General features: G+C 50.1%; 2 protein-coding genes across 3 annotated transcripts in view; one reads left to right on the top strand and one right to left on the bottom strand.

Annotated features, from left to right (window-relative positions):
- Positions 1-6: 6 nt before the first annotated feature.
- Positions 7-8,648, top strand: Slc6a8 (solute carrier family 6 (neurotransmitter transporter), member 8). The gene is made up of 13 exons (XM_013035396.1): positions 7-365; positions 1,810-1,941; positions 2,638-2,887; positions 3,267-3,399; positions 4,537-4,671; positions 4,773-4,876; positions 4,975-5,099; positions 5,828-5,940; positions 6,051-6,188; positions 6,271-6,373; positions 6,468-6,568; positions 6,650-6,820; positions 7,129-8,648. The coding sequence occupies exons 1-13, from the start codon at positions 104-106 to the stop codon at positions 7,267-7,269; spliced, it is 1,908 nt and encodes a 635-aa protein (XP_012890850.1). The 5' UTR covers positions 7-103; the 3' UTR covers positions 7,270-8,648.
- Positions 8,649-12,792: 4,144 nt separating this feature from the next.
- The window catches only part of Bcap31 (B-cell receptor-associated protein 31), a 35,466-nt gene continuing 22,224 nt past the window's right edge, over positions 12,793-26,034 (bottom strand). For both annotated transcript variants that reach the window (XM_013035400.1, XM_013035399.1), the window contains exons 5-8: positions 16,910-17,045; positions 15,858-15,981; positions 14,260-14,360; positions 12,793-13,208 (exon numbers count right to left, since the gene is read on the bottom strand). In XM_013035400.1, the coding sequence (XP_012890854.1) occupies positions 13,170-13,208; positions 14,260-14,360; positions 15,858-15,981; positions 16,910-17,045 (400 nt within the window). In that variant the 3' untranslated portion in view covers positions 12,793-13,169. The remainder of the gene's footprint in view (positions 13,209-14,259; positions 14,361-15,857; positions 15,982-16,909; positions 17,046-26,034) is intronic.

Raw genomic sequence — 26,034 nt, 5'->3', positions numbered from 1 at the left:
GCCTTCGGGGCCCACCCCTCCGGGTTTTGCCGGAGTCCCCTGCCCGCCTGTCCCCCTCAAGGCGCCGCGACCCCCCGGCCTGGCCGTACGGCCCGCCGGGGCCATGGCGAAGAAGAGCGCCGAGAACGGCATCTACAGCGTGTCGGGCGATGAGAAGAAGGGTCCCCTCATCGCATCCGGGCCCGATGGGGCCCCGGCCAAGGGCGATGGCCCTGCCGGCCCGGGGATGCCCGTCGGCCATATCGCCGTGCCACCGCGCGAGACCTGGACACGCCAGATGGACTTCATCATGTCTTGCGTGGGCTTCGCCGTGGGCCTGGGCAACGTGTGGCGCTTCCCCTACCTGTGCTATAAGAACGGCGGAGGTGAGTAAAGCCTGTCCCTCCTCCCACAGCCTGCCGCGGCCCACCGGAATGGAGGGGCGAAGTCCAGGGGGTGGAGAGGTCCCCCAGGGAGCCTGGGGGCCGAGGTACCTCCTCGCTGTGGCCTGGCACTCGACGATCCAGCGCCGGCCTCCACCCCCTTCACCAGTCATGTGCCTGGCGGAGGGAGGGGGGAGGGAGGCAGTCAGAAAGCCTCCTGCGTAAACTGAGGGGCTGCCCGCTAGACTCCTCAATTCCAAGGCAGGGGTGCTTGGCCACTGGGGTAAAATGGGAAGGCTGTCCCCACCCTCACTGCCCCTGACCCTGGGAGTACAAGGGGGAGGCTCCAAGAGGTGAGGAGTCCTGGCTGCCCCCACGGGTCAGGCACACAAGTGACACATTGTGCAGGCCCCCCACGTGTGCACACAGGAACACACACACACAATGGGCCACTCTGTCCCTCCCTTATGCCCTCCCTTCCCTCTTCTCTTCGCTTCCCTTCTTCCCTTTCCCTCCCCTCTGGCCTGAGCCTGGAACACTGGGTGCTGGAGCCAGGTTTGGGAAGCCTGCGGCCTGGCCTGCCTGGCGCCGCCACTGGACATGCTGCATGCACACCCCATGCCTGCCTGCCCAGCTGCCGAAGCCCAGCTTAGCAACAGCAATGGGCACCAGTGTGTCCTGTGACTGCAAAGCAACACTGGTTGCTGAGAAGCTGAAGCAGTTTAGGTGATGGGTGGGAAACCGAGTCTGAGAAGCTAGGCTTTTACCCAAGGTCACACAAGAAGGATACGGGGGCGGGAGCAGGGCAAGCTGCAGTCAATTTAGCTATTGAGTAGTGGAGACAGCTGGGCCTGAGGCAAGGGTAGAGGCCCTATAGAACTGCGTGGGGGGGTAGGGGGGGAAGTAAGGGGTTGGACAGGTGCCAGTCAGGACCTCATTGCTCTTGTGACAAGCCCCTAGGCCTCAGCACCCAGCCTTGGCACCCTCGCCCATGTCCCTTCCACTATTGTACTGCCTGGCAGACACAACTGTGGCACAAGGGATGTATGCATGAGTCCATGTATCCTCCATGCCTATTAAGTGTCCATAAGGATTGAACTTCTGGAAGGGTCCTTGTGACCAGGAAACAGGGTTCTAATGGCCAAGGTACTGTTATGGCTGTCTTCACAACAGAGCCAGAGCTGTCTCCCAAGACGTTTCACCTTGAGCTTCTGAGTCAGTGGCCGCCTCAACACTGATTCACCTAGTGGGAAGTCAACAGAACCAGGGTGGAGGACAGAACCGGGGCTCTGCCTGGACCGCCTAGGCCTTCTGGAGCCTTTGCTGGCTAGTTAGCTGATGGGTTTGGGCCAAGTACCCTGGTAGCACAAGAGAGCTTCCCTGGGCAAGTAGATAAGGAACTGCACTGCACTGCTCTCCCCTGAGCCTACTCTGCTTCCTGTCCCAGGTGTGTTCCTTATTCCCTATGTTCTGATCGCCCTGGTTGGAGGAATTCCCATTTTCTTCCTGGAAATCTCACTGGGCCAGTTCATGAAGGCTGGCAGCATCAACGTCTGGAACATCTGTCCCCTATTCAAAGGTGAGTGGCCCTGAGCCAGTTCCCACCCTCACCCTCTTCCCCGTTTCCAATGCTGAGTGAGGGCTAGGGAACAGAGCTCTCAATATTTTCCACTTGAGAAATCTGAATACCAGGCCTGGGGCCAGGCAGTTCCTCCCCCATCCCTTAGCGAAGAACTAGCCAGAAGGACATGTAGATCACAGTGAACTTGGAAGTAGAGACTAGAGCAGGGGATTGACCCTCCTCACAAGGGCAAGGATGGACCAGGTGCAGCCATGATAATAAGCACACGCTTGGCTTGCTCCAGAGGTCCTACCACTGTCCTTGAAGCTAGGCTCAAGAGAGGTGGTGACTTGATGGGGTTACCCACTGAGGGATGACCATCTCTCACACCTCAGATTACTAGAAAGCTTTTCCAGCTGCCACTTAGGGTGGGGTAGGTGGAGGCTTGCCTTCTGTCTGGGACTTCTGTGATGGCAGAATCAACAGGACATAGTGACCAGATAACAGGGCAGGCTGTGAGGTGGCCCAGTATTGGACACCTACACAAGGGAACTGGAGAAACTTGGTGAAGGCTTTGGTGGTAGGATAAGGGAAGGGAGCAAGCTATTAATGCCTCTGCGGGGACCAGTGCCAGCCCTCAAAGTGTGTGTGGGGGGGAGGGATAATGGGGATGGTGGGGAGGTCTGGAAAGGAAACTGCTGGTTTGTCTCCCAGGCCTGGGCTATGCCTCCATGGTGATCGTCTTCTACTGCAACACCTACTACATCATGGTGCTGGCCTGGGGTTTCTATTACCTGGTAAAGTCCTTCACCACCACTTTGCCCTGGGCCACATGTGGCCATACCTGGAACACTCCTGACTGTGTGGAGATCTTTCGCCACGAAGACTGTGCCAATGCCACCCTGGCCAACCTCACATGTGACCAGCTTGCTGACCGCCGGTCCCCTGTCATCGAGTTCTGGGAGTGAGTCAGATGCCTCTGGGCCATGCCTATCCCATTCCAACCCTCTAGTTCCTCACACATGGCCTATGTTCCCATTGCTTTGGAAATACCCAGCCCAGACCCAGAAGCTGAGTGGGTCTTGTCTCATCAGCCACATTCGTTACTATCATACTGTCATGGCTGCCTGGTCAGGGAGCTGGGGCTGCATGTGTGAATGTGTGGCCTAGGGCCAAGCTGACAGTTCCATTTCCACTGGCAGGGGCTCTCAGGCTCATGGTAGAGCCTGGGTCAAGGCTTCAGGAAAGGAGGAGCCACCAATTGCTGGAGCACTTTCCAGCTGCTGGGCCCTTCTGCTGGCACAACCCTCAGGTGCCTTCTCTCTCCCCTCTACCTCTGCTAGGAACAAAGTCTTGCGGCTCTCTGCAGGGCTGGAGGTGCCAGGGGCCCTCAATTGGGAAGTGACCCTGTGCCTGCTTGCCTGCTGGGTGCTGGTATACTTCTGCGTGTGGAAAGGGGTCAAGTCAACAGGAAAGGTAAAGTAGGAAGCAGTGCGGGTGACATTATTGGGGAGGTATATGCCTTCAAGGATCACTGGCAACAGGAGGTGAGTGGGCCTGGGCTGGAGTCCTTAAATCTTGGTCCATTTTTCCAAGTATATTAGGGGTAAATCCTTCCTACCAAATTCAGGAATCTGCAGCTTTTTTGTCCTAAGGAACAGAAACCAAGGCAGTAGCTGTCCCTGCCCTGTGTCCATCAGTTCCATCCTTTTACTTTCTCATGCCCCTATTCCTATCACTGCCTTAGTCTGCTTGGTGGTCTGGCTGGCCCTAGTCTGTGGAGAGGCGGTCTCCCCTGCTTCTCTGACCCTGAGGCCCTCAGAAAAGTCATTCTCTACACATTCCTTAGGAGTTCCTTGTCTAGTTATGAAGACAGATGTATGAATAGTCACATAATGAGATTGTTTGAGCTGTGCCACCTTGCCAGTTCCCTGGAGGACTGTGGTGTGTTACATTTCATTCCCAGCAAGGCCCCTAGAGCTTGGGATGTTGGGCAAAGAGGCATCCCTATCCATCCTTTTCTTGCCACTGACTGCCCCAGTTACAATCCCCAACTACTAAAACTGCCAGCTCTCTCACAAGGATGATCTGGAGTTTGGGGCCACAGGGCTCTATACCACAGTGCCACAGGCTGTCCTTGCCCTTTTACCTCAATCTTCACAAGTCCCACGTCTTCCCTTCCCCACAAAAGACAACTTAAAAGCCTCCCCAGTGCTGCCACTCAGCTCAGCAGGTTTGCACCCTTCCCATGGATGTTCTTCCCTACAAAATAGAGGGAACATTATACATACTTAGAGGCCCTTGCCCAGAGAGCCATGGCCCTCCCTGTCTCCTCTCTTCCCTCTGCTGTTGACAAGTGCTTGCACTGGGACTGCCTGGACCCCAGCCTCACCCTTAGCTTCCCCTGGGGGGACCTCTGGGTCCAGGGAAGGAAGTAGAATGGGGGTTATGGGTGGCCTTCCCTCCTGAGCTCTAAGCAAGTAGTATGGGAAGACTGACTTAGGCTTACTTAGGCCATCCATTTCTCAGCAGGGCTGGGAGTGGGCAGCCAGACACGCTGGGGGACTTAGGGGGAGTGAGCCCCCGAGCCCCTCTGAGTAGCTTCTTCCCCAGATCGTGTACTTCACTGCTACATTCCCCTATGTGGTCCTCGTCGTGCTGTTGGTGCGAGGAGTGCTATTGCCTGGAGCCTTGGATGGCATCATCTACTATCTCAAGCCTGACTGGTCAAAGCTGGGGTCCCCTCAGGTGAGGGAGAGGAGGTTATGCAGCAGCATGGGGTGGGAGATTTGGATCTGTCAGGCTGGGTTCCTCATGCCCCATCTCTCCTGGCCTATTCATTCCTCCAGGTATGGATAGATGCTGGGACCCAGATTTTCTTTTCTTATGCCATTGGCCTGGGGGCCCTCACAGCCCTGGGAAGCTACAACCGCTTCAACAATAACTGCTACAAGTAGGCATCACCAACCTCTGCCCTGCCTGCCCTGCTCTGCCCCCTACCTGGGAGCAGTAGGCAGCCTAAACAGCCCAATCTGTCCTCTCTACTTCTAGGGATGCCATCATCCTGGCACTCATCAACAGTGGTACCAGTTTCTTTGCTGGCTTCGTGGTCTTTTCCATCCTGGGCTTCATGGCCACAGAGCAGGGTGTGCACATCTCCAAGGTGGCAGAATCAGGTAAAGCCATTCAGCTTCAGCCCATTTCCTGATTTAATACACATCCAGACACCCATGCAAACAAATTCTAAAATGTGATAGACAATTTCAATCTAAATGGTTAGATTGTTCTGGGCCACTGTGTAGCACAGCTATTATCTTTTTTTTTTTTTTGTCGGCCGTGGGGCCTGAACCCTGGGCCTGGGCACTGTCCCTCAGCTCTTCAGCTGTAGACTAGCGCTCTACTACTTGAGCCTCAGCCCCACTTCCAGCTTTTTCTGCTTATGTGGTGCTGAGGAATTGAACCCAGGGTCTCATGCATGCAAGGCAAGCACTCTACCACTGAGTCACCTTCCCAGCCCCAGCTATTATCTCTTGAGCTCCAAGGGTTGGAAGGCAATGTCTTTCCTTGAATGTTGGGTTCAGAAAATGAGGGTCTTCTCTAGCCTCTACTATATCACCTCAAATGGTGACCTGTAACTGCAACAGCCGCTGGAGCCCAGGAACAGGAGTTTAAGCCAGGCACCCAGCTTGCATGGGGGTGGGACCCTTGCTGAGGATAATAAGCATATTGGCATTTTCCAGACCTATCATGTCAGATACCTAAATGGGCCCAGTCATGCCTAGACACATGGATATGGTAGGGTGCTTTGTCTACTCTGGTACCTGCAAGGGGAGGGGAGATAACCATCTTGGGCAGGCTCAGGTATGCATAGGTTGTGGGTCTCACTCTGTACCTTCACCCTTAGGGCCCGGCCTGGCCTTCATCGCCTACCCCAGAGCTGTCACACTAATGCCTGTGGCCCCGCTCTGGGCTGCCCTGTTTTTCTTCATGCTGCTGCTGCTTGGTCTGGATAGCCAGGTTTGCAGGGGGCTCTAGGGCAGGGGTGGTATCGGTGACCAGGGCCTGACAAACTGGGAAAGGTATTGGGATGGGGTTAAGAGGCTAAGCCTCAGCTGCCCTGGCCACAGTTTGTAGGTGTGGAAGGCTTCATCACTGGGATTTTGGACCTCCTCCCGGCCTCCTACTACTTCCGTTTCCAAAGGGAGATCTCTGTGGCTCTCTGTTGCGTCCTCTGCTTTGTCATCGATCTCTCCATGGTGACAGATGTGAGTGGGAGCAAGTGGGGGGACTGCCAAGGGGTCTGGGGCTAGTTGCTGTCATCTTTCCTGACCTGCTCCTTTCCCCCAGGGCGGGATGTATGTCTTCCAGCTGTTTGACTACTACTCAGCCAGTGGTACCACCCTGCTCTGGCAAGCCTTTTGGGAATGTGTGGTAGTGGCCTGGGTTTATGGTAAGTCTAGATAGGACTGGGCTGGCAGGGAGGTCGTGGGGAAAGATGAGTAGGGCAGGTGATCTCCAATTCTGGCCCCACTACCTTACTACAGGAGCCGACCGCTTCATGGATGACATTGCATGTATGATTGGGTACCGACCTTGCCCCTGGATGAAATGGTGCTGGTCCTTCTTCACCCCGCTGGTTTGCATGGTAAGGGCTGGGGAAAGCTGGGTAGGAGAGTTGGTGTGGAGGGAGGCCCTGGTGACAGCAGATGTTTCTATGTAACTGTAGGGGATCTTCATCTTCAACGTTGTATATTACAAGCCACTGGTCTACAATAATACCTATGTATACCCATGGTGGGGTGAGGCCATAGGCTGGGCCTTCGCACTCTCCTCGATGCTGTGTGTGCCCCTTCATCTGCTGGGATGCCTCCTTAGGGCCAAGGGAACTATAGCAGAGGTAAGGCTCTCACCCATCCCTACTTCCACAGGAAAAGTTGGCCAGCTCCACCTGGGGGTGGATGGAAGAAAGCTGACCCTCTATGCCCTTGGGTGGTAACAGAAAGCAGGGACCCATCTCACTTCCCTCACTCCATGCAGAGAGCCCGCTCAATCAACCCTGCTTTCTTTGTAGCAAGTAGAACTTGAACACAGGCGGGCGTGGGATGGGTGGGGAGGTTGCCCTGACTAAAGCTAGTGGGACCTGGAAAGAGGTAGAAGAAAGTGACCATTGGATGAGGGGAGTAAACATGTCATCCTCTCCTACAGCGTTGGCAGCACCTGACCCAGCCTATCTGGGGCCTCCACCACTTGGAGTACAGAGCTCAGGATGCAGATGTCAGGGGCCTGACCACCCTGACCCCAGTGTCTGAGAGCAGCAAGGTCGTTGTGGTGGAGAGTGTCATGTGACATGCACCCCCAGCTCACATCACCAGCTCATCCTCTGGTAGCCATAGCAGCCCCTGCTTTATTTAGCCCCTACCCCACCCTTCTAGGGGCTTGCCTTTCCTTGAGTTTTGGGGTCTGCCTGGGGGGGAGGGGAGAAAAGCACTATGAGTGCTAAAATAACTTTTTTCCATTTTTAATAAAACGCCAAAAATATCACAACCCACCAAAAATAGATGCCTCTCCTCCCCTCCCCCCAGCCCCTAGCCAACCTAGTCCACACAAGGCTCCCAGGCTCTACCTCCCACCCTTCCCCTACTGCCTAGGACCCACCTCCTTACCATTAGCCCACTCTGCCTACCTCCCAGGCTCTGCTCTGTAGTATGCCCTCACCCCAAAAGCAGCAGTGGCAGCTTGGGGAATAGAGGGGGGGGTGAGGGGTGAAGCAGGATGGAAGAGGCAAGGGAGAAGCAGCAGAACCAAGGCTTTCAAATGTTTCAGCTGGACTAGACCCCCTATCCCTATCCCTATTCTAGCTCAGAGAGCCAGACAGCAAGGGAACCTTCTGGTCCCTGCACCAACAGCCACCAATATCAATTGTGTGAGTGTGTGAGCGTATATGCGTATGTGACATAGATCTTTCTCTTAGCGAAGGTGAATACCAGATGTAAATGGTGCCTCTGAGCCAAGGAGGCTTGTATTTTGCACATTTTATAAAAACTTGAGGAGTGAGATTTCTGCTTGTATATTTCTAAACAGAAAAGAGCCCGAACCATCCTTTCATTACCTTCTCCCTTCCTTGCAGCCCCTCCCCTTCTTTGCCCCTAGCCAAGGAGTGTGAATTTATAGATCTAATTTTCATAGGCAAAACAAAGCTTCAAGCTTCAGGCTGTTGAGTGAGAGTATGTTGTATGGATGTGTGTGGATGTACTCTCCAGCCCCAAAATGGGGTGGGAAAGTGCTTGGTGGGAGCCATAGGGGGTGTCTTCACATTGCCCCTTTGCACTTAAGTCTGCAGGGTGGGGATGCTGTCATTCAGTTCCAGGAATCTGGGACTATTCACCTGGCATGCTCAGGCTAGCCCATACCCTGCTCCCTGGGCTGGGCCTGACTGCAGGGATCATCCATGGGCACAGCCCAGGAAAGGGATCCCAGGCTCCGGCCTCCAAGCTTAAAGGCTGATGTACTTTTCCTATCTCCAGTCTTCCGTGTAGCAGCTTTAACCCACATCTGTGTCCTATCAAGCCCAAACAGCTGAGTGGCCCCTAGAAAGGATCTCTCCCTAAGGGGATAGACTTATGCCTAATGGGTGGGGCCAGGTGAGGGATGGGCCTATGGAGGACGTTCTTACTGTGCTAAAAAGCCACTGCAAACATAGCAATAAAAACACATCATTTTCCAAAGTTGGCCTTGTCTCTGCCTCTGCTGGGGGGGGGGGGGGGGGGGGGGGAGAGGGAGGCCCGCAGCAGCGCAGGTTGAGTATGCAAGAGGCATGGGGACTTTCAACCAGCTCCACCTGCCTACATTAAGGCCCCAGTCTAGGCTGGGTGCTTGTGACTTTACCTCTGTATGTCTACTCAGAAGGCTGAGATCTGATTGTGATTCAAAACCAGCCTAGGGCTGGGAAGTCCATGAGACTCCTATTTCCAATTAACCAGCAAAAAGCCAGAAGTAGATCTGGCTCAAGTGGTAAAATGCCAGCCTTGAGCTCAACGACAGTATCTAGGCCCCGAGTTCAAACCCTACCCAAGACAAAAAAGCCCCATTCTAAGAGACTTTAGCAGGGAAGGAAGCCCTAGTCCCCTGAAGCAGACAGATTTAGGTGACGGTAAGCTTGCTTGCTTACAGAGCAAATGCAACAAGAAGGGTGGGTATAGTTATGAGTATTAGAATTTGCACAGGTACTGGGTGGGGCTTGAGCTCAGCTTAGACACTGTCCCTTTGCTTTTCTGGCTCAAAGATGGCAATCACAGCTGAAACACAGCTTGGAGATCAGTTTCTTGGCTGGGCTGGCTTTGAACTGTGATCCTCAGATCTATCTCCCAAGTAAGATTATAGAAAGGTTGCCAGAAGACAAGATCTGAAGGTGAAGGGCTGGGTCCAACAGGGACTGTAGGACTGATACCAGTTTGAGAGTTGTTTAGGCAAATGCCAGAGAGGTGTTGCCAGGTCCTGCAGGGTATAACTGTGAGTTGGCTTTGGGCATGTCATCTGGGAAATGTCATCCAAGTGGAGATTTTTAGTTGGCACGTGGACATGGGAGTCTGCAGTTCCATCAAGTCTAGCCTAGAGCTAAAAAAAACCCTGGAGGTTCTTACTACATATACAGATGAGTCTAAATGGGCTGAGGGAAGGTATGAATGGGTGTATCAGTAAATGGGGCCCAAGCATTAGATGGCCCATAAGGCTCAGAGAGGAAGTGGCCAGTCAAGGATAGTGATGCTGTGGCATGTTTATTGGTATGGCAAGATCTCAGAACCCTGAACAAGTTTAAGTGGAGGGGCACAAAAGCCTGACTTGAGTGGGATTAAAAAGGAATAAAAGGAACTTAAGGTCTATAAGCAGATGAATGGAAGAACAAAAGAAAGGATGTCTGTACAATGGAATTTTAGCCCTAAAAATGAAGGAATTCGGGGCTGGGAAGGTGGCTCAGTGGTAGAGTGCTTGCCTTGAATGCATGAGGCCCTAGGTTCCATTCCTCAGCACCACATAAGCAGAAAAAGCTGGATGGGGCTGAGGCTCAAGTGGTAGAGTGCTAGGCTACAGCTGAAGAGCTGAGGGACAGCACCCTTGCCCAGAGTTCAGGCCCCACAACTGACCCCCCCCAAAAAAAGGAAAAGAAAATGGAGGAATTGTCTTGTTCCATGAGTGATCCTTGACATGATGAGGCTAAGTGAAACAACGCAATCATAAAAGGACAAATATTTTTACCGAAATGAACTCCAAGAAATGGAAACAAGCTTTTTTTGTTGTTTTGTCATTTGTTCATCTGTCTTTTGGAAAGTAAAGGGGGCACTTTCTAGAAATGATTGGAGAAAGGGTGATTATATGCAGCAGTAGTATTCCCTAGACACTCTAGACACTATGTTGAAAATGAACTATACAACTTGCGGGTAGGGACAGGAGGGAAAAACTGGGAGCAAGGGAAGGAGCGACACTGTCCAAAAAGAAATGAATTCTTTATCTGCCTTATGTAATTGTAACCTCTCCATACATTACCTTTATAGAAATAAAAAATGTATGGAAAAACATGGACAAACACTACATGATCCCACATATAAGCCCCTAAATTGTTGAATCCAGAGACAGAATAGAAGGGTAGATACCATGAGCTGAGGGGAATGAGGACTTCTTAATGTTTAGTAGGAACAGAATTCCAGTGTGGGAAGATGAGTTCTGCAAATGGGTTAGGGGTGATGGTTGCACAATAATGTGCTCAACTCAATGTCACTGAACTATACCTTTGAAAATGATGGGCGATGGTGGGTCATGCTTGTAACCTTAACTACTCAAGAGGCTGAGATCAGAGTATTGTGGTTCAAAGCCAACCAGGGCAGGAAAGTCTGTGACTCTTATCTCCAACCAGAAGTGGAGCAGTGGTCAAGTGGTAGAGCACTAAACTTGAATGAAAAAGCTCAGGACAGCAGGGCCTGAGTTCAAGCCCAAGACTGGCCAAAAAAAAATGGTGAAAATGATATTTTGTTGTATGTTACAATGAAAAAGAAAAAAAATAGTGATCAGTCAGTCCAGACAGATCTGTAGATGCAGCAGGTCACACCTTGGGCAGGAGTTATGACCAGGCAGCCCTAGTTCTGTTGTGTAGCATTCTCCAATTTTTCTTTGTGTTTCTCCTTCCACAGAACCCTGACCCTTTTAACTTCAATGCCACTTCCAGAACACTTGCCTGCTAATAAGTCTCTTCAGCTTTTCTTAGCTGCAAAGGCCCTTAGTAAGGGTCCACTAGACTCTTCCCACTGTGCACAAACCCCCCTATACCAAGCTGCTCCCAAACAACTGCCCTCCAGAAAGAGCTGGCAGCCCCAGTGTTAACCATTAGAGCCTATCCCTTCTCCTTTGGGATTACACCTAGCCCTGAAGAGCTCTCAGTTATATCTTTTGCCTGAGATGAGAGCTCTGGTCCATTCTTCTACCCATCAGGCCAAAAGCCCTCCAAGCTACCTGCCACATTGCTATCAAAGACACATAAAACAGTGACAGCACAAAAAGACAACATCATGGGGGTTTATCGTCTGAACTAGATACTAGCAGGTAGGGCTGTTTACTCTGGAATCTGCCTGCTTGCTAACAGTTAGGACAGGAAATCAACAAAAGAAGTGGTCTTAGTCCTTAAGGTACATAAAATATAATGAGGACAATGGGAAAGCAAACAAAGAAAATAGGACTATCCCTATCATTCTCCCCATTAAATGGGGATGCCCTGGAAAGTAGGCCAGAGATGGGCTTTGCAAAGGTTGGAGTGGAATGGCAGGAGTGGCTGTCTGGACTTTAGCCTGTTGAAGCACAGATGGGTGAACTCAGGGAGGCCCTGAGTTTCCTTCCTGGAAAAGTGGACTAGGTCTAACCCTTGGCATAGCAATCAGAAGGCGTCACCAAAATGTTCCACCCCCATGGGCACCACTTCTCAGACTGCTAGGAAAGGTGTGGACTTCTTAAAAGGCAGCCATACTCTTGAGTGCTAGGAAAGGTGATAGGATGCTTGAGAAAGCAGCTTCTGGCCTGGACCCAGATACAACAAGCTGGGGTGGACTATTAGCTACCTGGCCAGTATTAATCTTCAGGAGTCACCCCAATTCCGAGACACACACCTTTGGTCTGTTCCCCCGTCCCTCCACCCAGAATTCTCACATATAGGTGTGGCAGAGAACCTGCAGGGGGCAGGGGAAGAGGACAAGCACCTCAGCAAAGACAGAGCCCTTGTGCTGTGTTGGAGAGAAGCTCAACTGCAGGCTGACCATGCATGACTGACTAGAGGAAGCCACCAGGGGAACTGTCAATAAGCCAGTTCCAGTGAAAGACCACACTCTATGTCTTCAGGGCTGGAGGCAGTAGAAGGGCCCTGACCCTTCTGCAGCATGTCTCCACTGCTTCACTCTGCCCTGGGCCAGCTCTAGGTCAGTGGCAAGGACATGTCTCCTCTCCCAGTCAGCATTAGTCAGAGGTTATGCTGCAAAACCTTCAGGAGGGGGTAGGGCAGGGAGTGACTGGTGGCGCTCTGCCACATTATATCTGTCCCGAATGTGATGAACAGGAACCTAGAGAAGGCAGGCATGTCTGCCACCAGGAAGTCCTATTGGTTTATCAAGCTTCTGGGACAGCTGCCAATCCCCAGGAAGACTGACAGGACAGATACTCCCCAAGAGGTATAAAGTGGGGCCTGTCCCAGCCTTTGAAGGCAAGTGTGACCCTCGTCTCCAGAGCTGGAACCAAACTCAAGGAAAAAAGGGTTGCCACACAGAGCCCTGGCTGCACCTTTCTGGAAGTTCTGGAGTTTTGAAAAAGGAAGAATCCTCCCTGTAGCCTCAGTTGTACACAAGTATCTTGTATGCATTATAACTTTTATTGCCTGCAGAAGAAATAAGTCAGCCTGCTTCACAGGCCTCCTGCAGGACAAGAGAACATGTCAACATTGTAAAACAAAAGATGCTCTGACACTGGCCAGGTCACAAGTGCCATACTCAAAGGAGTGGAAGTGGCCCAGTCAGGCAGAACAATGGCAAATTAGTGACAACCAGGTCCCCCTGTGCTATGCTGGTAGAGTGGAAAAGAGCCAAGATGATGAGCTAACAAGCTAAGGAAGGGGATGGGGGGGAGTGAACTGAAAAATCAAGGGAAAGAATTGGCCTCCAGGACAGCAAGCACAGGCCAAGTGGAAGCTGGTTGCAGGCAGGGAAGGAGGCAGTCCCTCACTCCTCCTTCTTGTCTGTAGGACCATCAACCGAGGCCTGGAAAGGGACAAAGCAGTTAAGTTGGCAGGGCCTACCTCCTTTAACTTCTAGCCCTATTGCCCAGAGGCCCAGTTGAGTTCCCTTCTCTAAATGACAGATATTCAAGTGTGCAAGGCACCCCACCCAAAGCACCCAAAAACTTGCTCGAGTGTGAATATTGATGCTTCCTATGTTAGGAAAGGCTCTGAACTTAACACTTGCTAGGACAGAATTGCTAGGATCTCAGTGTGGGCTAAGCTCTGGGGGTAAAAGGGAACAGCTGGAATCCTTTACCATAGAGTAGAAACAAGACTTCCTCCCCAACACATGGTTGGCCAGCTTTCAAGTGGCAACTCAGGCCCTTTTCAACTTTGTATACCTTGCACAGCTCCCCTCAAAACTCAGCTCCTTCACACTAATGGTGCAGGAACCCCTATGGGACTAGGCCCTTTTTCCTAGTTCACTCTGGTGTCCAAACAAGCTATCAAACACCAATGAGAGCTGTGGAACTTAGGGGTACTTAACTAGCTCTCCCCCTCCTCAACTTCTAGAATATCTGAGCTTCTAGCTAGCCTGCAGTTCTAAGACTAGCCTAAGACGGACACCAGGCCTTGGGCAGCAGGTAAGGGCAGCAATTAATATCTGTTACTTAACAGGTGCCCTTTGAGGCTTTCTCCTCATCTTCCTCAGGCTTTGCCCACATCACCCCCCAGCCCCACAGGAGAGGTGGCAAGTAGCTAATCCCAAGGGTTCACCCAAGTATATTCCTAACTAGGTTTCATACTTCACGGCTGAATATAGCCTGGAAAGAGGAATTCCTCAAAGATAAGACCCAGTGCACACATAGTCACCTGCTGAGGGCTACCTTGGCTATCTAGTGCTATGCCACATACTACCTGACAAGAGAAAAAGATTCTGGCTACTAGATAGGCTTTAGCCCTAGACTTAGCAGTGAAGGAGGCTTGCTACAACCCAGAACACTTACAAGACCCAAAGAGGGTGAAGCAGGTTCCCCACATATAGAAATACTGCTCTAACCCACACCTACACAAGAAGGGAAGAAGCTGACCTGAAGCGTGGCGTGCATTTCCAGCAGGCGATCATACTCCTTGATGAGGCCCTCAGACTGCTTCTTCATGGCCAGAGCTTCATTCTCAGCTTTCTCTAGCTCTGGAAATGATATAAATGATAAAGACAGGAGACTGAGACTAGTAGGAAAAAAAAAACCCTGCTGGCTTAAAAACATGAGAAACTGCCCTGAATCTGTCTCAAATGAGGTTGCACAGGCAATATCCAGTGTTTCTAAATAAAGTGCATCTGCCTTTTCAGACCTCCAGAGCAGGGATACAATGAAGAGATGACCAAACAGCTATATGAAGGAAAAACAAAACAAAAACTTAAGATCCCTTTGGTGTCGTTAAATGAAGGAAACCCTACTGGTGACCTTTAGGGAGGCAGAGAGCAAAATCTCAGTCTCAAAGCAATACCCACAATGATAGCAATACCTTGCAGGTTTTCAGAGTAGCAACAGCTAAAGCCTACAGTGCTAAATGGGCTTATGTCTAGGGATGGGGAAAGAAAGGTAGATTAGTTCACAGCTTAGAAAATCCTATATAAGGGGGTGGGAAGGTGGCTCAGTGGTAGAGCGCTTTGCCTTGCATGCATGAGGCCCTGGGTTCGATTCCTCAGCACCACATAAGCAAAAGAACAAAAAAGCCGGAAGTGGCGCTGTGGCTCAAGTGGTAAAGTGCTAGCCTTGAGCTGAAGAGCTGAGGGACAGCACCCAGGCCCCGAGTTCAGGCCCCATGACCGGACCCAAAAAAAACAAAACAAAAACGAAAAACCTACATAAATTCATGTCCATTCCCACTCCTTTTGCTCTCAGCTCCAAGGCAACAAGGCTAACCCTGTCTGCCTCTCAACAGGAACATCCCCGGGTAAGCAATGCTAAAGCATGTGAGATGATTGCCAGGGCTTCTCCAAGGCCTATTCAACTGCTGCATCTCACTTAGCTATGTGCTAAATTCAGCCACATTTAGGTGTGGAAGAATAGGGTTCTGTGTATTTTCACTCAACTCTTGAGCTTGCACATAAAGGATGTTCTATTAATACTTTGGTACATGCCTGGCACCAGAGGTTCACACCTACAATCCTAGCTACTCAGGAGGATCTGAGGATTGAGGTTCAAAGTCAGCCTGGGCAGGAAAGTCTGTGAGATTCTTTTTTTTTTGGTCGGTCCTGGGGCCTGAACTCTGGGTCTGGGCACCAGCCCTGAGCTCTTCAGCTCAAGGTTAGCGCTCTACCACTTGAGACACAGTGCCACTTCCGGCTTTTTCTGCTTATGTGGTGCTGAGGAATTGAACCCAGGGCCTCATGCATGCAAGGCAAGCATTCTTACCACTGAGCCACCTTCCCAGCCCGTCTGTGAGATTCTTATCTCCAATTAGCCACCAGAAAACCGGAAGTGGAACTATGGCTCAAGTGGTAAAGTGCTTGCCTTAGCTGAAGAGCTTAGGGACAGCACCCAGGCCCAGAGTTCAAGTCCCCTGACAAACAAACAAACAAACAAAAAATATATATACACACTTTGGTACAAGAGGAGCAGTAGTGGGAATGGAGGCTCTAAACCCAGGGATGGAGGGGGCAACACAAGAGGGCAATCCTCACTTTGTTTGGTGCTGTCCAATTCATCCTTTAGCCTCTTCACATCAGCCTTCAGGTTCTTGTTCTCTTCCTCCAATTTTGCCTCAACATCCTCAACATCCAACTTGCCTCCATCTACAGTAATTCCCTGGAAAAAGTGTCAAAGGGCAGGTTACTCAGTAAGAAGGGAAAGCAAGGCTCCCTCCCAGTGCTATCCACCAAGCTGTGGTTCCTCAGTCTATTCTGGGCACTTACTTGCTCTTGCCCCTTCAGAAATGTCAATGGGCTACTACTTGCTCTCAAAGGCCAGAGAGTAGTGTAGCTGGCCATTGGAAGAAAGGAGGGGGCCAGAGGGCAACCTGTTACAGCTCACAAACTACATACTCTGCCTGTTCTGGCCCTTGGCTCTACCTCCTTCCTCACCAGCAAGACTCAAAAAGTTCTATGGAGTTTATGGGTGTGTCCAATGACTTAACTTGCTGCTAATCTGGACCTCTGTCAGCCACCCCAACCACTAACCACTATTTCTTTTTCCCAGGCTCCAGCAGTTCACTGTAGCCCATAAGCCCTAAAGTTGCCCCTGCCTATCCAGTGTGTCCTACCTATGTTCCCAAATCTATTTATCTCCTTCTAAAGTTTGGCCCATACCTACCCCACCTCCTGACAAGCTTTCAAGGTCTGGCCAACAACCCAGTTTCTGCTTCTCTAAACTGAGGGATACATAAGCCTTATGTTGCTGAAGGTATGGCTGATGTCAATCTTTTGGAGAAGGGCTATCTCTGAGATGCCAGGGGTCCTAGCACAGAGCCCAGGCTCATGATGACATATCTCCTCAGGGCACAGTATTACTGGAAGCAGTGAATGGATAAAGAATGTCCCTTTTTCTACTACGTAACCATGAGCAGAGGGCACCCCCCACCACATACACCCAATGACAACTTCCCCTTTGTGCCTCTATACAATTCCAAATTTTCAGGCAGCAGTAGTCTCATACAGGTACCAGTCTGACAACCTAACAGTGGCCCCTGAGGAATAACAGCCCAGGCATCCCACTTAGGTTAGGAAAGTGGGCTCACCTTCTTTAGCTGGTCATTCTCCTCCATGTACTTCTTGGCAGCCTCACTAGCACTCTCTGCCTGCTTTTTAAAGGCTTCATTGGAGGCCAGCAGTGTGGCCTGCTGGGAGATGAGAGTCACCAGGCGTCTAAGCAGGCTGTAATTGTTTACAAAAAGGGAGAAGTGAGAAGAAGCAAGAAAGCAAAGTGGCTGGCAGGATCTCTCCTTGGCTGCTACCTGCCCCAGCCTGCCTCCAGCCTAGACCTGGCAACATGAGAGGAAAGGTGGGGCCTGGGAGCTGGCATCTGCCAATGCCCCCAAACAGCCAGCCTTGGACTCTGCAAGGTGCCTTGGGGAGGGGTTGGAAGCAGGAGCATGGGGACACCCAGGGCATAGACTAAAGATGGCATGAGGTCCTAGAACGCTCACTTTCCAGGTCAGGGCCTGGACATGCCAAAGAAGGCCCAGCAGTTTCCTCCCTGCAAGGCCAGGCTTGCCTCCATAAAGGAACAATGGCGGCTAATAATACGAGGCAGAATTCTCATATCTATCTTATGAGGTAGTTACTACTATTGTCCTCACTTTACAGAGAAGGAAACTGAGGCTCAGAAGGGTAACATGTTCAAAGTCAAGAATCAGAAACTGATATGGCTAGAATTTCAACTCTGGTTTGTGTGACTCTAAAGCCTATCTTCAGAACCACAGTTAAGAAAGTCTAGTTTCCCTAGCCAGGCGCCAGCACGCCTGTAATCTTAGCTACTCAGGAGGCTGAGATCTGAGGATCATGGTTCAAAGCTATCCCGGGCAGGAAAGTCCATGAGACTCTAATCTCCAGTAAACCACTCAGAAAACCAGAAGTGGTGCTGTGGCTCAAGTGGTAGAGCGCTAGCCTTGAGCTGAAGAGCTGAGGGGTAGCGCCCAGGCCCAGAGTTCAGGCCCCACAACTGACAAAAAAAAAGGAAAAAAGAAATTATACTTTCTTAACTCTTTGGGGAACAGATTCCAGGTCCTGACATAAGATAGGAAACTTTCTTTTCCCAAACCATCACATAGCCAGCTGCCCCATATGTTATATAATAGTGCGCATGTTGAGGTGGTCTTGAACTAGAGGCGAAAGAAAAAGATTCAAGGCCAAGCGCCCACTGCCTAAAACAGCTGAGAGGCAAACAGGTGGCAGCTGGATCAGCAGATGCTAGTCCCTGAGCAGCAAGAATGGGATAGCAGGGAGTGGAGGGAAGGATTTCCCTGCAGCCTTGAGAAAATGACTGCTCAGTCAGTCAAGATGAAGGGATGCTTTCTCCACATGCCTCAAAAAGAGCCCAGTCCAGCCACAGCTCTTATAGAGTCAGACAAGGCATATGTGGAGGTCTGGGGGAAAAGGAAGAAAGTAATTGCTCCAGGGAACTTCAACCAAAGTGCCTGAAACAGAAGCAACAGCCTTGGTGGCCTCTCTGGTTCTGCCAGGCATTGGTAGGCTTTGCCCATTCCCACCTGTGGCCCAAGCAGGCAAGGAGATGAGGAGCTCAGAGCAAGAAAGCTCTCTTCTTGCCTGAGCCAGGGCATTCACTTTGGGGAGTATACTTATGGGATGGAGGTGCCCATGTGGTTCCTGGTTTGGGGTGAGGCTCCCAGGGGCCCCTGGAACACAGGGAGAACCAGGCTGCTGATTCCTGGCAGGAGAGCAGAGTTTCCAGTGACATGTGCTCTCTAAAATTAGCAGCTGGGACCTCGTGGCTAAGGGCTCAGGTTTCCCTGTCTCAGCCCCCAGCTGCCCACCAGCCTGCCCCCCACTGGGCTACAGCCCTGAAGGTAGAGCTACCAAGCATCCCAGAACCACTGAGAAACCATGGGCCTGATTCACAGCAGCAGAAGTCATGGAAAGGCCAGAAAGGCAAGTGTGACGAGCACAAAACCCAGCACAGAGCTTCTGGCTCCTAAACAGGTCTCTGTGGTATTGAGGAAGAGGCCCCTCCTCCCAGCTGGAAATGGGGGAGGGTGTATTTGTGCCACCTGCTGGTCGAGATGGGGCATGTGTACATCATCAGGACCCAGCAAGGATGAGTGGAGAAGACCAAGAGTTACTACCTCACACCCACCAGGTTGGGAAGTTGACTGATAAGGAATGTCTACAGCCAGTCTCAGTTATCCAAGGTAGGATAACAAGAGCAGAGTAGCAAGGGTCTAGCTCTTCTCAGTGCTCTCTCAAGTCTTCCTCAGCTACTGAGAACTAGGGTTTCTTAGATAAGACTGAGATACCTATCGAATCCAGTGCAGGACCTAGGTAGTCTCTTGCTCACAATAACGGCCCTGCTCAGCCTCACTCCTGGCCTTCAGCTTTCAGACATTCAACTGCTGGGGCCCCTCTACCAGCCAGGTCCTGATTCCCCTTTCTCTGGCTGTCATGAACATTCTCTACCTCCCGGAATGCCTGGCTGGCTTCCAAAGACAGACATCCCCCATTGTCTACCACAGTCCTAACAGTTCTTTCATACCATCTGATGTTGGAGTTGTACCTACAACCCATCTAAGGGTACATAATTTTACCTGCTGTGCTGTCTTCCCCCAACAACCTCTTTCCTACAGTCGCCACACCAAACCTCTCTATACCTCTCTCCTTCCCACCCATGACTTGTCCTTAACATGGCATCAACAGGACCACTGGTGCCACCCACCCTAACTACCCCAACCTACAATAACCCTAGAGTCCTCCCAGGACATGTACTCTGTGGCATCTGTTGCTGCTAACAGGTCATCTTCAAGATGTCCCTTGGCTCTTCTCTCCCACTACCTGGTTACAGGTTACTCTGTTCGTTAAGAATCTGCTCTGTACCCTGAACTTTCATCTGGCCAATCTTATCTCAAAACAGCCTTATCTACTACCTATCCCACTGATCACTGACTCCTGTTGTCCCCAGAGACATTCCTACCACAGCCTGCCAAAATGGGCTCTTACTACACCTGGGATGACAGCAAGTGATGGCAGGCACAGGAGCAATCTCAAATGCTTTTCCTCCTTGCTTTGCCCCTTGGCCCAAGCCACTAACCAATGCCTTCTATGTCAACACTAAACAGGACAACTGCTTTTCATCTTTGTTGCTAGTGCCTAGTGCTTCCCCCCCATCAGCAACTATACAGCATTCCCAATCACCCTAGAGCAGACCAGAGCCAGCTGGTCAAGCCACTGCTCAGGTGATGCCAAGCACTGTTATCCTCAGGTTATGCCAAGCCTCAATCTGCACATTAGTACTCTGGGCTATGATGTTCTTCCTAGATAGTGCAATTATTACCTCCCTTGACAAAGCTTTTCCTGATCCACTGCCTGTCCCTAGTCAGGGAGGCACCCTCTGTAGCTCCTATGATGGCCTCTTGCATACCCCATTCAGCTGTGTGGTTCTTATAAGCCCATGCATCCTACTCATTTGTCCATATGTCTGGATGCCCTATTAAAACTATGAATGCCTTCAGGCTGGCCCTGTACATTTATTTCATATCTACGCCTTCATAGCTGGCACAATGAAAAGGGGCCTTACAGATTACCTCATCCCACTCCCAGCATAGGAAGCACTCTCTGACAGGTGAGGGAATGTGTTGAGACTGCTTGTCAGGCCCAAGCCTGCCCTTTCTTCTTGCTACACCTATGTCCACCTGGAGATCTGGCACAGCAGATGGGAGTATATAGGAAGACACAGCATTTACCAGTTTATCTAGCAACAGAGGAAAGAGTAGACAGCAGTGAGAAGGCACTGGTTCAGACCCATGTTGGTGAGCAAGCCAGGCTTGTGGCTGAGGTGGCAGCTGACAAAGCAAAGGGGAAAAGTGATTCACCACCATGAGCTGGGGACAGACTAAAGCTCTGTCCTGCATCCCCAGATTCCCTTGTGCTCCCAGTAAAGTGACTAAACCCTATGCCATGGGTTCACTAGAATTTGCCAGCCTTCTGGAACATTTTACTGCTCCTTCACTTAATGTCACCTGTCCAGATCCTACCTGATAATCTCTTCAGTGACCCTCCACCCCACATAGACCATTCTAGGCACTCTCAATGGGGTAGCCCCAAAGCTGAGCATGACACCTAATGAACAAGGACTAGCTTCAGAATTTCCAGGCTTCAATAGCTCAACTATGTCAACCTGCAAAATTGAACTCTGCACAGGTTCTTTCCTGTCACGTTATGTTCCATCATTCTCTGCTTTAACAAGCCCTGCCTAGAGTGTCACCCAGCTAACTATTCTTAGCTATTCATTTACAGAGCACAGGTGAGAACCTAGGAGCCAAAGGAATCTCCTAAAGTTAGAGTCACTGACAAAATGGCCCAGTGTCTATACTAACTGCATCCAAGGACAGAAGAAAAGGCTAGAGAACCAAAACCTAATGGAATCCAGATGTGTCCTTGGAAAACAAATGTCAGCCCCAAATACCTGAACTCAACTTGGCATTCCTAGTAAAATGTTCTTGGACGCTGAGCAGGGCTATCATGCTTTTCTAAAAGGTTGAGTAAACAAGAGAAGGCAGAAGAAACAGAATCTCTCTCTCCAGACTCTTGAGAAACAGGGCCAACCATATCAAGTGGAGAAAGACATGGCTCACAAGTGAGCACTTTTCACAAACTGTCTGTACATACTCCTTTCAGCAAACAGGATGAAGACATAGGCTTAACAGGAAGTAGGGAAGAAGCATGTTGTGGTCCTCAGGGGGCCTCAGGTGAGACAACATCCCTGTGGACATAAGCTGTGCACCCAAGCTCTTCTGTCTCTGCCCCCATTCAAGTGAGAGCCTGTTGTCACAGCGCCACCTGCTGACTCTACTACCACAGCCCAGGACAGCTGCATAGCATAGCCAGGAAGCAAAGTAAATATGCCTCTATAGTGGAAAGAAAAGTGGTCAACCTGGGAGATACCAAGAGCCAGGGAAGGCTTCAAGCAAAGCATAGGACTATTATTCTCAAAAGCTTATAGCCATGAAAACAAGGAAGCTCTGAAACAGGAAGAGTCAATTAGGACTTGGAAAGCTACCAAGAAAGACCCAAGAAAGGTCACCCTAAAAGAACTCCCCAAGTCCCTTTCAGCACAGCTGTTCAGCCTTCCTTTCAGCCTTCAGGTACACAGAAGCTGTAGAAAATGAGGGCTAGATCCCAGCTGTCCCGAAGGCAGAGGTCAGCAAAAGATCAAGAAGAGTGCAGCAGCCAAGTGCCAGCAGCTCACGCCTATAATCCTAGCTACTCAGGAGGCTGATATCTAAGGATCGTGGTTCAAAGTCAGCCCAGGCAGAAAAATCCCCAGTGAGACCCATATCTCCATTAGTTGGCGCTCAAACTGGAAGTAGAGCCATGGTTCAAAGTAGTGGAGCACTAGCCTTGAGCAAAAGAGCTCAGGGACAGCACCAAGGCTCTGAGTTCAAGCCCCATGACAAAAAAGAGGAGTGTAGCATCCTCCTACCTAAGGTGAAGAGAGTGTTATGATTGACCTATGTTTCAGGGGAGGGTTCTTTCTTGAAACATGCTATCTGAGTGTCTGGGGTAAAGTAGATGGTGGAAAGCAACTAAAGAAGGTCAGACAACATGGGAAGAGACAATGTGTGAGTAGTTGACTACAACTAAAACATTCTGGTAACCCACTTTAGCAGCAGTAAGAGGTGGAGCTGTAACTGCTAGGTACATGTGGCACTGAATCAAGGAATCAGAGAAAAAAAGTGCCTCCAGGAGGATGAGAATGGTGCTCAGAGCCCTTGGAGAACCACCAAAATTATTTTTTAAAAATGAGCTCAGCTGCAAGGTCCTCCCTTGAAATGCACTGAACCGAGATTGAGAAGCTCAGTTTCCAGCCCAGGGAGAGAACTAAACCACAAAGATGGTTATAGACACTGCTGTGTGGGAACATACCAGTCTCCTCCCACCCAAATCAGATCCACCCAGAAGGGCTCAGAGAAAGGGAATCCTGCCAGAACAATGGGCTTTTTTTTGGTGCGTGTGCTGCTACAGGGGTTGAACTCTGAGCCTCTTGCTCTTACTTAGCTTTTTTTTTTTGGGGGGGGGGTCGGTTGCAGGGCTTGAACTCTGGGCCTGGGTGCTGACCCTCAGCTCTTCAGCTCAAGGCGAGCACTCTACCACTCGAGCTACAGCGCCACTTCCGGTTTTCTGGTGGTTTATTGGATAGGAGTCTCACGGTCTCTCCTGCCCGGGCTGGCTTTGAACTGCGATCCTCAGATCTCAGCCTCTTGAGTAGCTAGGATTACAGGCGTGAGCCACCAGCGCCCGGCTTCTTACTTAGCTTTTTTGCAAGGCTGGTGCTCTACCACTTGGGCCACATCTCTACTTCTGGCTTTTTGCTGGTTGTCTGGAGATAAGTCTCTCAGATGTATCTGCCCTGGCTTTGAACAGCAATCCTCAGATCTCAGCCTCCTGAATTACCAGGATTACAGGTATGAATCACTAGTGCCAGGCTTTAGGCTTTGAAGAAATGAGGAAAGGGGGACTCATCTGCTCAGCATCCAGTTCCAAAAGAGTTCATTAACTGTTCTTAGAGTGTAAGGGAGAAACTACCTTGGCCTAAATTAAGAGACTGGGCAAGATAGTCTCTGTATTTGAAAGAAGCCAGTGGGATGCATTCAGAGGGAACCTCTCAAAGCCCAGCTAAGTGGAAGACTAAGCCTCCAAATGACACAACATACTACAGCTGGGTGAATCTGGCTTGCAGAAACTAGAAATCAATGGAGTTTTCAGAGTAATTTCCCTGATGCCTACATCTGAAGTGGTTTTCTAATGTATGTATTCTTAAGAAAGGGTGGCAGCCAATGGAGAAATGGATGGATAAAGAGAGAGACAGTCTAAGAGATATGAAGACCAAAATCTGCACTCCATCCTAAACAACCTTTTCCAGCAGCAGTCCATAGTCCTGGCCACACAGCAGAGTCACTAATTGAATCACACCATGTAAGTTGGGCCAAGCACCTACACAAGAGGAAAAAAAATTCTACCAATCTCTATCACCACAGACTGATAATACCTACTGGGTACTAAATATCATCTCCTGCATGGGAGGCACTATGGGAGGCATTGAGAATGTGATATGATAAAGCAGAGATACCTATACCCCATCTCTGCTTCAAAGGACAGGGGAAAAGGTTAGAAAAGGTGAAGTGACTTACTTCAGGTCACATACCTAGCCAGTAATTAAACCAGAATCCAAATCCCAGAATGATTCCAAGCCATACTTTTACCATGTCAACCTGCCTGTCATAGTCACTATGAACCATTCTGACCTTTGGCCAAGCCGGAAGAAAGAACAGCATGGCCAGAGCACATCAGCAGGCAAAGGATAGGCTATAACACTGACTCCTACCTGCTCTTGTGGTTGTTACAAGCTCCACCTTACACATCAACTCTAGCTCCTCTGACCACTGAGCACAAGCTTTCTATCACACAAGTATGAACTATCCTCACAGCTGATTGCTGGCAAAAAGCAGGTTTGACCAAAAGGCTAAACAGAACAGCTCACTCCAGAAGGGTCTGGCTGGTCTGTACCCTGTGGGTTAGAAGGGCTCCATAATATTCTAGCAGACAAGAGCTGGTAAACAAGAGCCCCAGAAAGGCACTCTCTAGTATGACACTTAGCAGGCCAGGTGTGATGGCTCATGTCTATAATCATAGCTACTTGGGAGGGAGAGAACAGGAGGGTATCTGTCTTGGCAAGAAGCCTATCCTAGCAAAAGTTCACAAGACCCCACCTCAACCAAGAAAAACCTGGGCCCAATGGTGCTTGCCTATCATCTCATCTACATAATTATAAATAAGCCAGGTACTGATGGCTCATGCCTAATCAGTAGGTTGAAAGCTGAGGACTGAGATTCAAAGCCAGGCTGAGAAACTTACCTTCAATTAGCCACCACAAAGTCAGAAATGGAGCTATGGCTCAAGTGAGAGAATATTAGCCGTAAGCAAAAAAGCTAAGTGAAAGCACCCAGGCTCAGACTTCAAGCCCCACTAAAAAAAGTTGAAAATTTGTTTTCTTTGCCAATCCTGGGGCTTGAAGTCAGGGCCTGAGCACTGTCCCTAACCTTCTTTTACTCAAGGCTAGCACTCTACCACCTAAGCCACAGCACAATTTCCAGCTTGTTCTGTTTATGTGGTACTAAGAAATCAAGCCCAGGGCTTCATGCATGCTAGGCAAGCACTCTACCATTGAGCCACATTCCCAACCCTAATTTTTTTAAAAAGAATAAATAGTAGGATTATAGTCCAGGATGGCCCAGACAAAAATCAAGATCCTGAAAAATAATACGAGCCAAAAAAAGGGTTAGGAGTGTGGCTCAAGTGGTAGACAGTTCCTGCCTACCAACATTCAAGACACAAAGTCCAAAAGGAAGAGTGCATAGCTCCAATTTCCACCTTCCTGGAAGCTGTCAAATGAGAGGCTTGACCCTGATCCACAGCTCCACCTGGAGGTACTGAGAACAGCCTGCAAGTAAATGTGCAAGTTTCTGGTCTGACTGATCATTGCTTAACCTAACCCCTTTCTTCACAGCAAGTTCATTCTCCAGTTCAAGGAGCTGGCAGGGGCTATAGTCCCAGCTGGTCCAGCCACTAGTGACAAGCTGTGCTTGGAGGATGAGGGAAGCAACCAGAGATACAGACTAACTTAGGAATCACTGCTAGCTCAATGCTACCTGCACCAACCTTCCATGTCCCTACTGAGAACAGGGTACAGCTTCAACCCATCTTAGGACTGGTTCATGGATTAGTACATACTGGCTTAGGATATGTCTGTTGCTTGCCTAATGGGGAAAGGGGCTTATTGTCTTCTCTGGGGCCTTCTGGGCCCCCTCTATCCTATGGTCAAACCTCATTTTCGGTCTATGCAGCAGTTTATTCTCTCGTATCTGTCACAGAGAAGGTAGTAGATGTGAAGTTCTGCCCACAAGTTTTCAACTTCAGCACTATTGACATCTGTGGTCAGAACATTGTTTGCTAAAGGCGATTTCCTGTGTATTGTATACTGTTTAACAGCATCTCCTAATTGTAACAAACAAAAATGTCTAGAAATATGGACAAAATGTCCATTGTAGGGGGTAAAACTGGCTCCAGTTAAGAACCACTGCTCTAGACTTATACTGTCCAATATAATTTACTTGTGTGGCTTTTTTTTTTTTTT

Source organism: Dipodomys ordii, unplaced genomic scaffold (genome assembly GCF_000151885.1).
Source record: "Dipodomys ordii isolate 6190 unplaced genomic scaffold, Dord_2.0 Scaffold209, whole genome shotgun sequence".
In the NCBI taxonomy this organism is placed as follows: Eukaryota; Metazoa; Chordata; class Mammalia; order Rodentia; family Heteromyidae; genus Dipodomys; species Dipodomys ordii.
This window is presented reverse-complemented; position numbering and strand designations above follow the sequence as displayed.

Excerpts from the sequence above, each read along its gene's own strand:
- Slc6a8 (XM_013035396.1), top strand. The coding sequence starts at position 104 with ATGGCGAAGAAGAGCGCCGAGAACGGCATCTACAGCGTGTCGGGCGAT. Across the intron at positions 4,672-4,772 it reads CAAAGCTGGGGTCCCCTCAG|GTATGGATAGATGCTGGGAC; the intron begins GTGAGGGAGAGG and ends TCATTCCTCCAG. Across the intron at positions 5,941-6,050 it reads TGCTTGGTCTGGATAGCCAG|TTTGTAGGTGTGGAAGGCTT; the intron begins GTTTGCAGGGGG and ends CCCTGGCCACAG.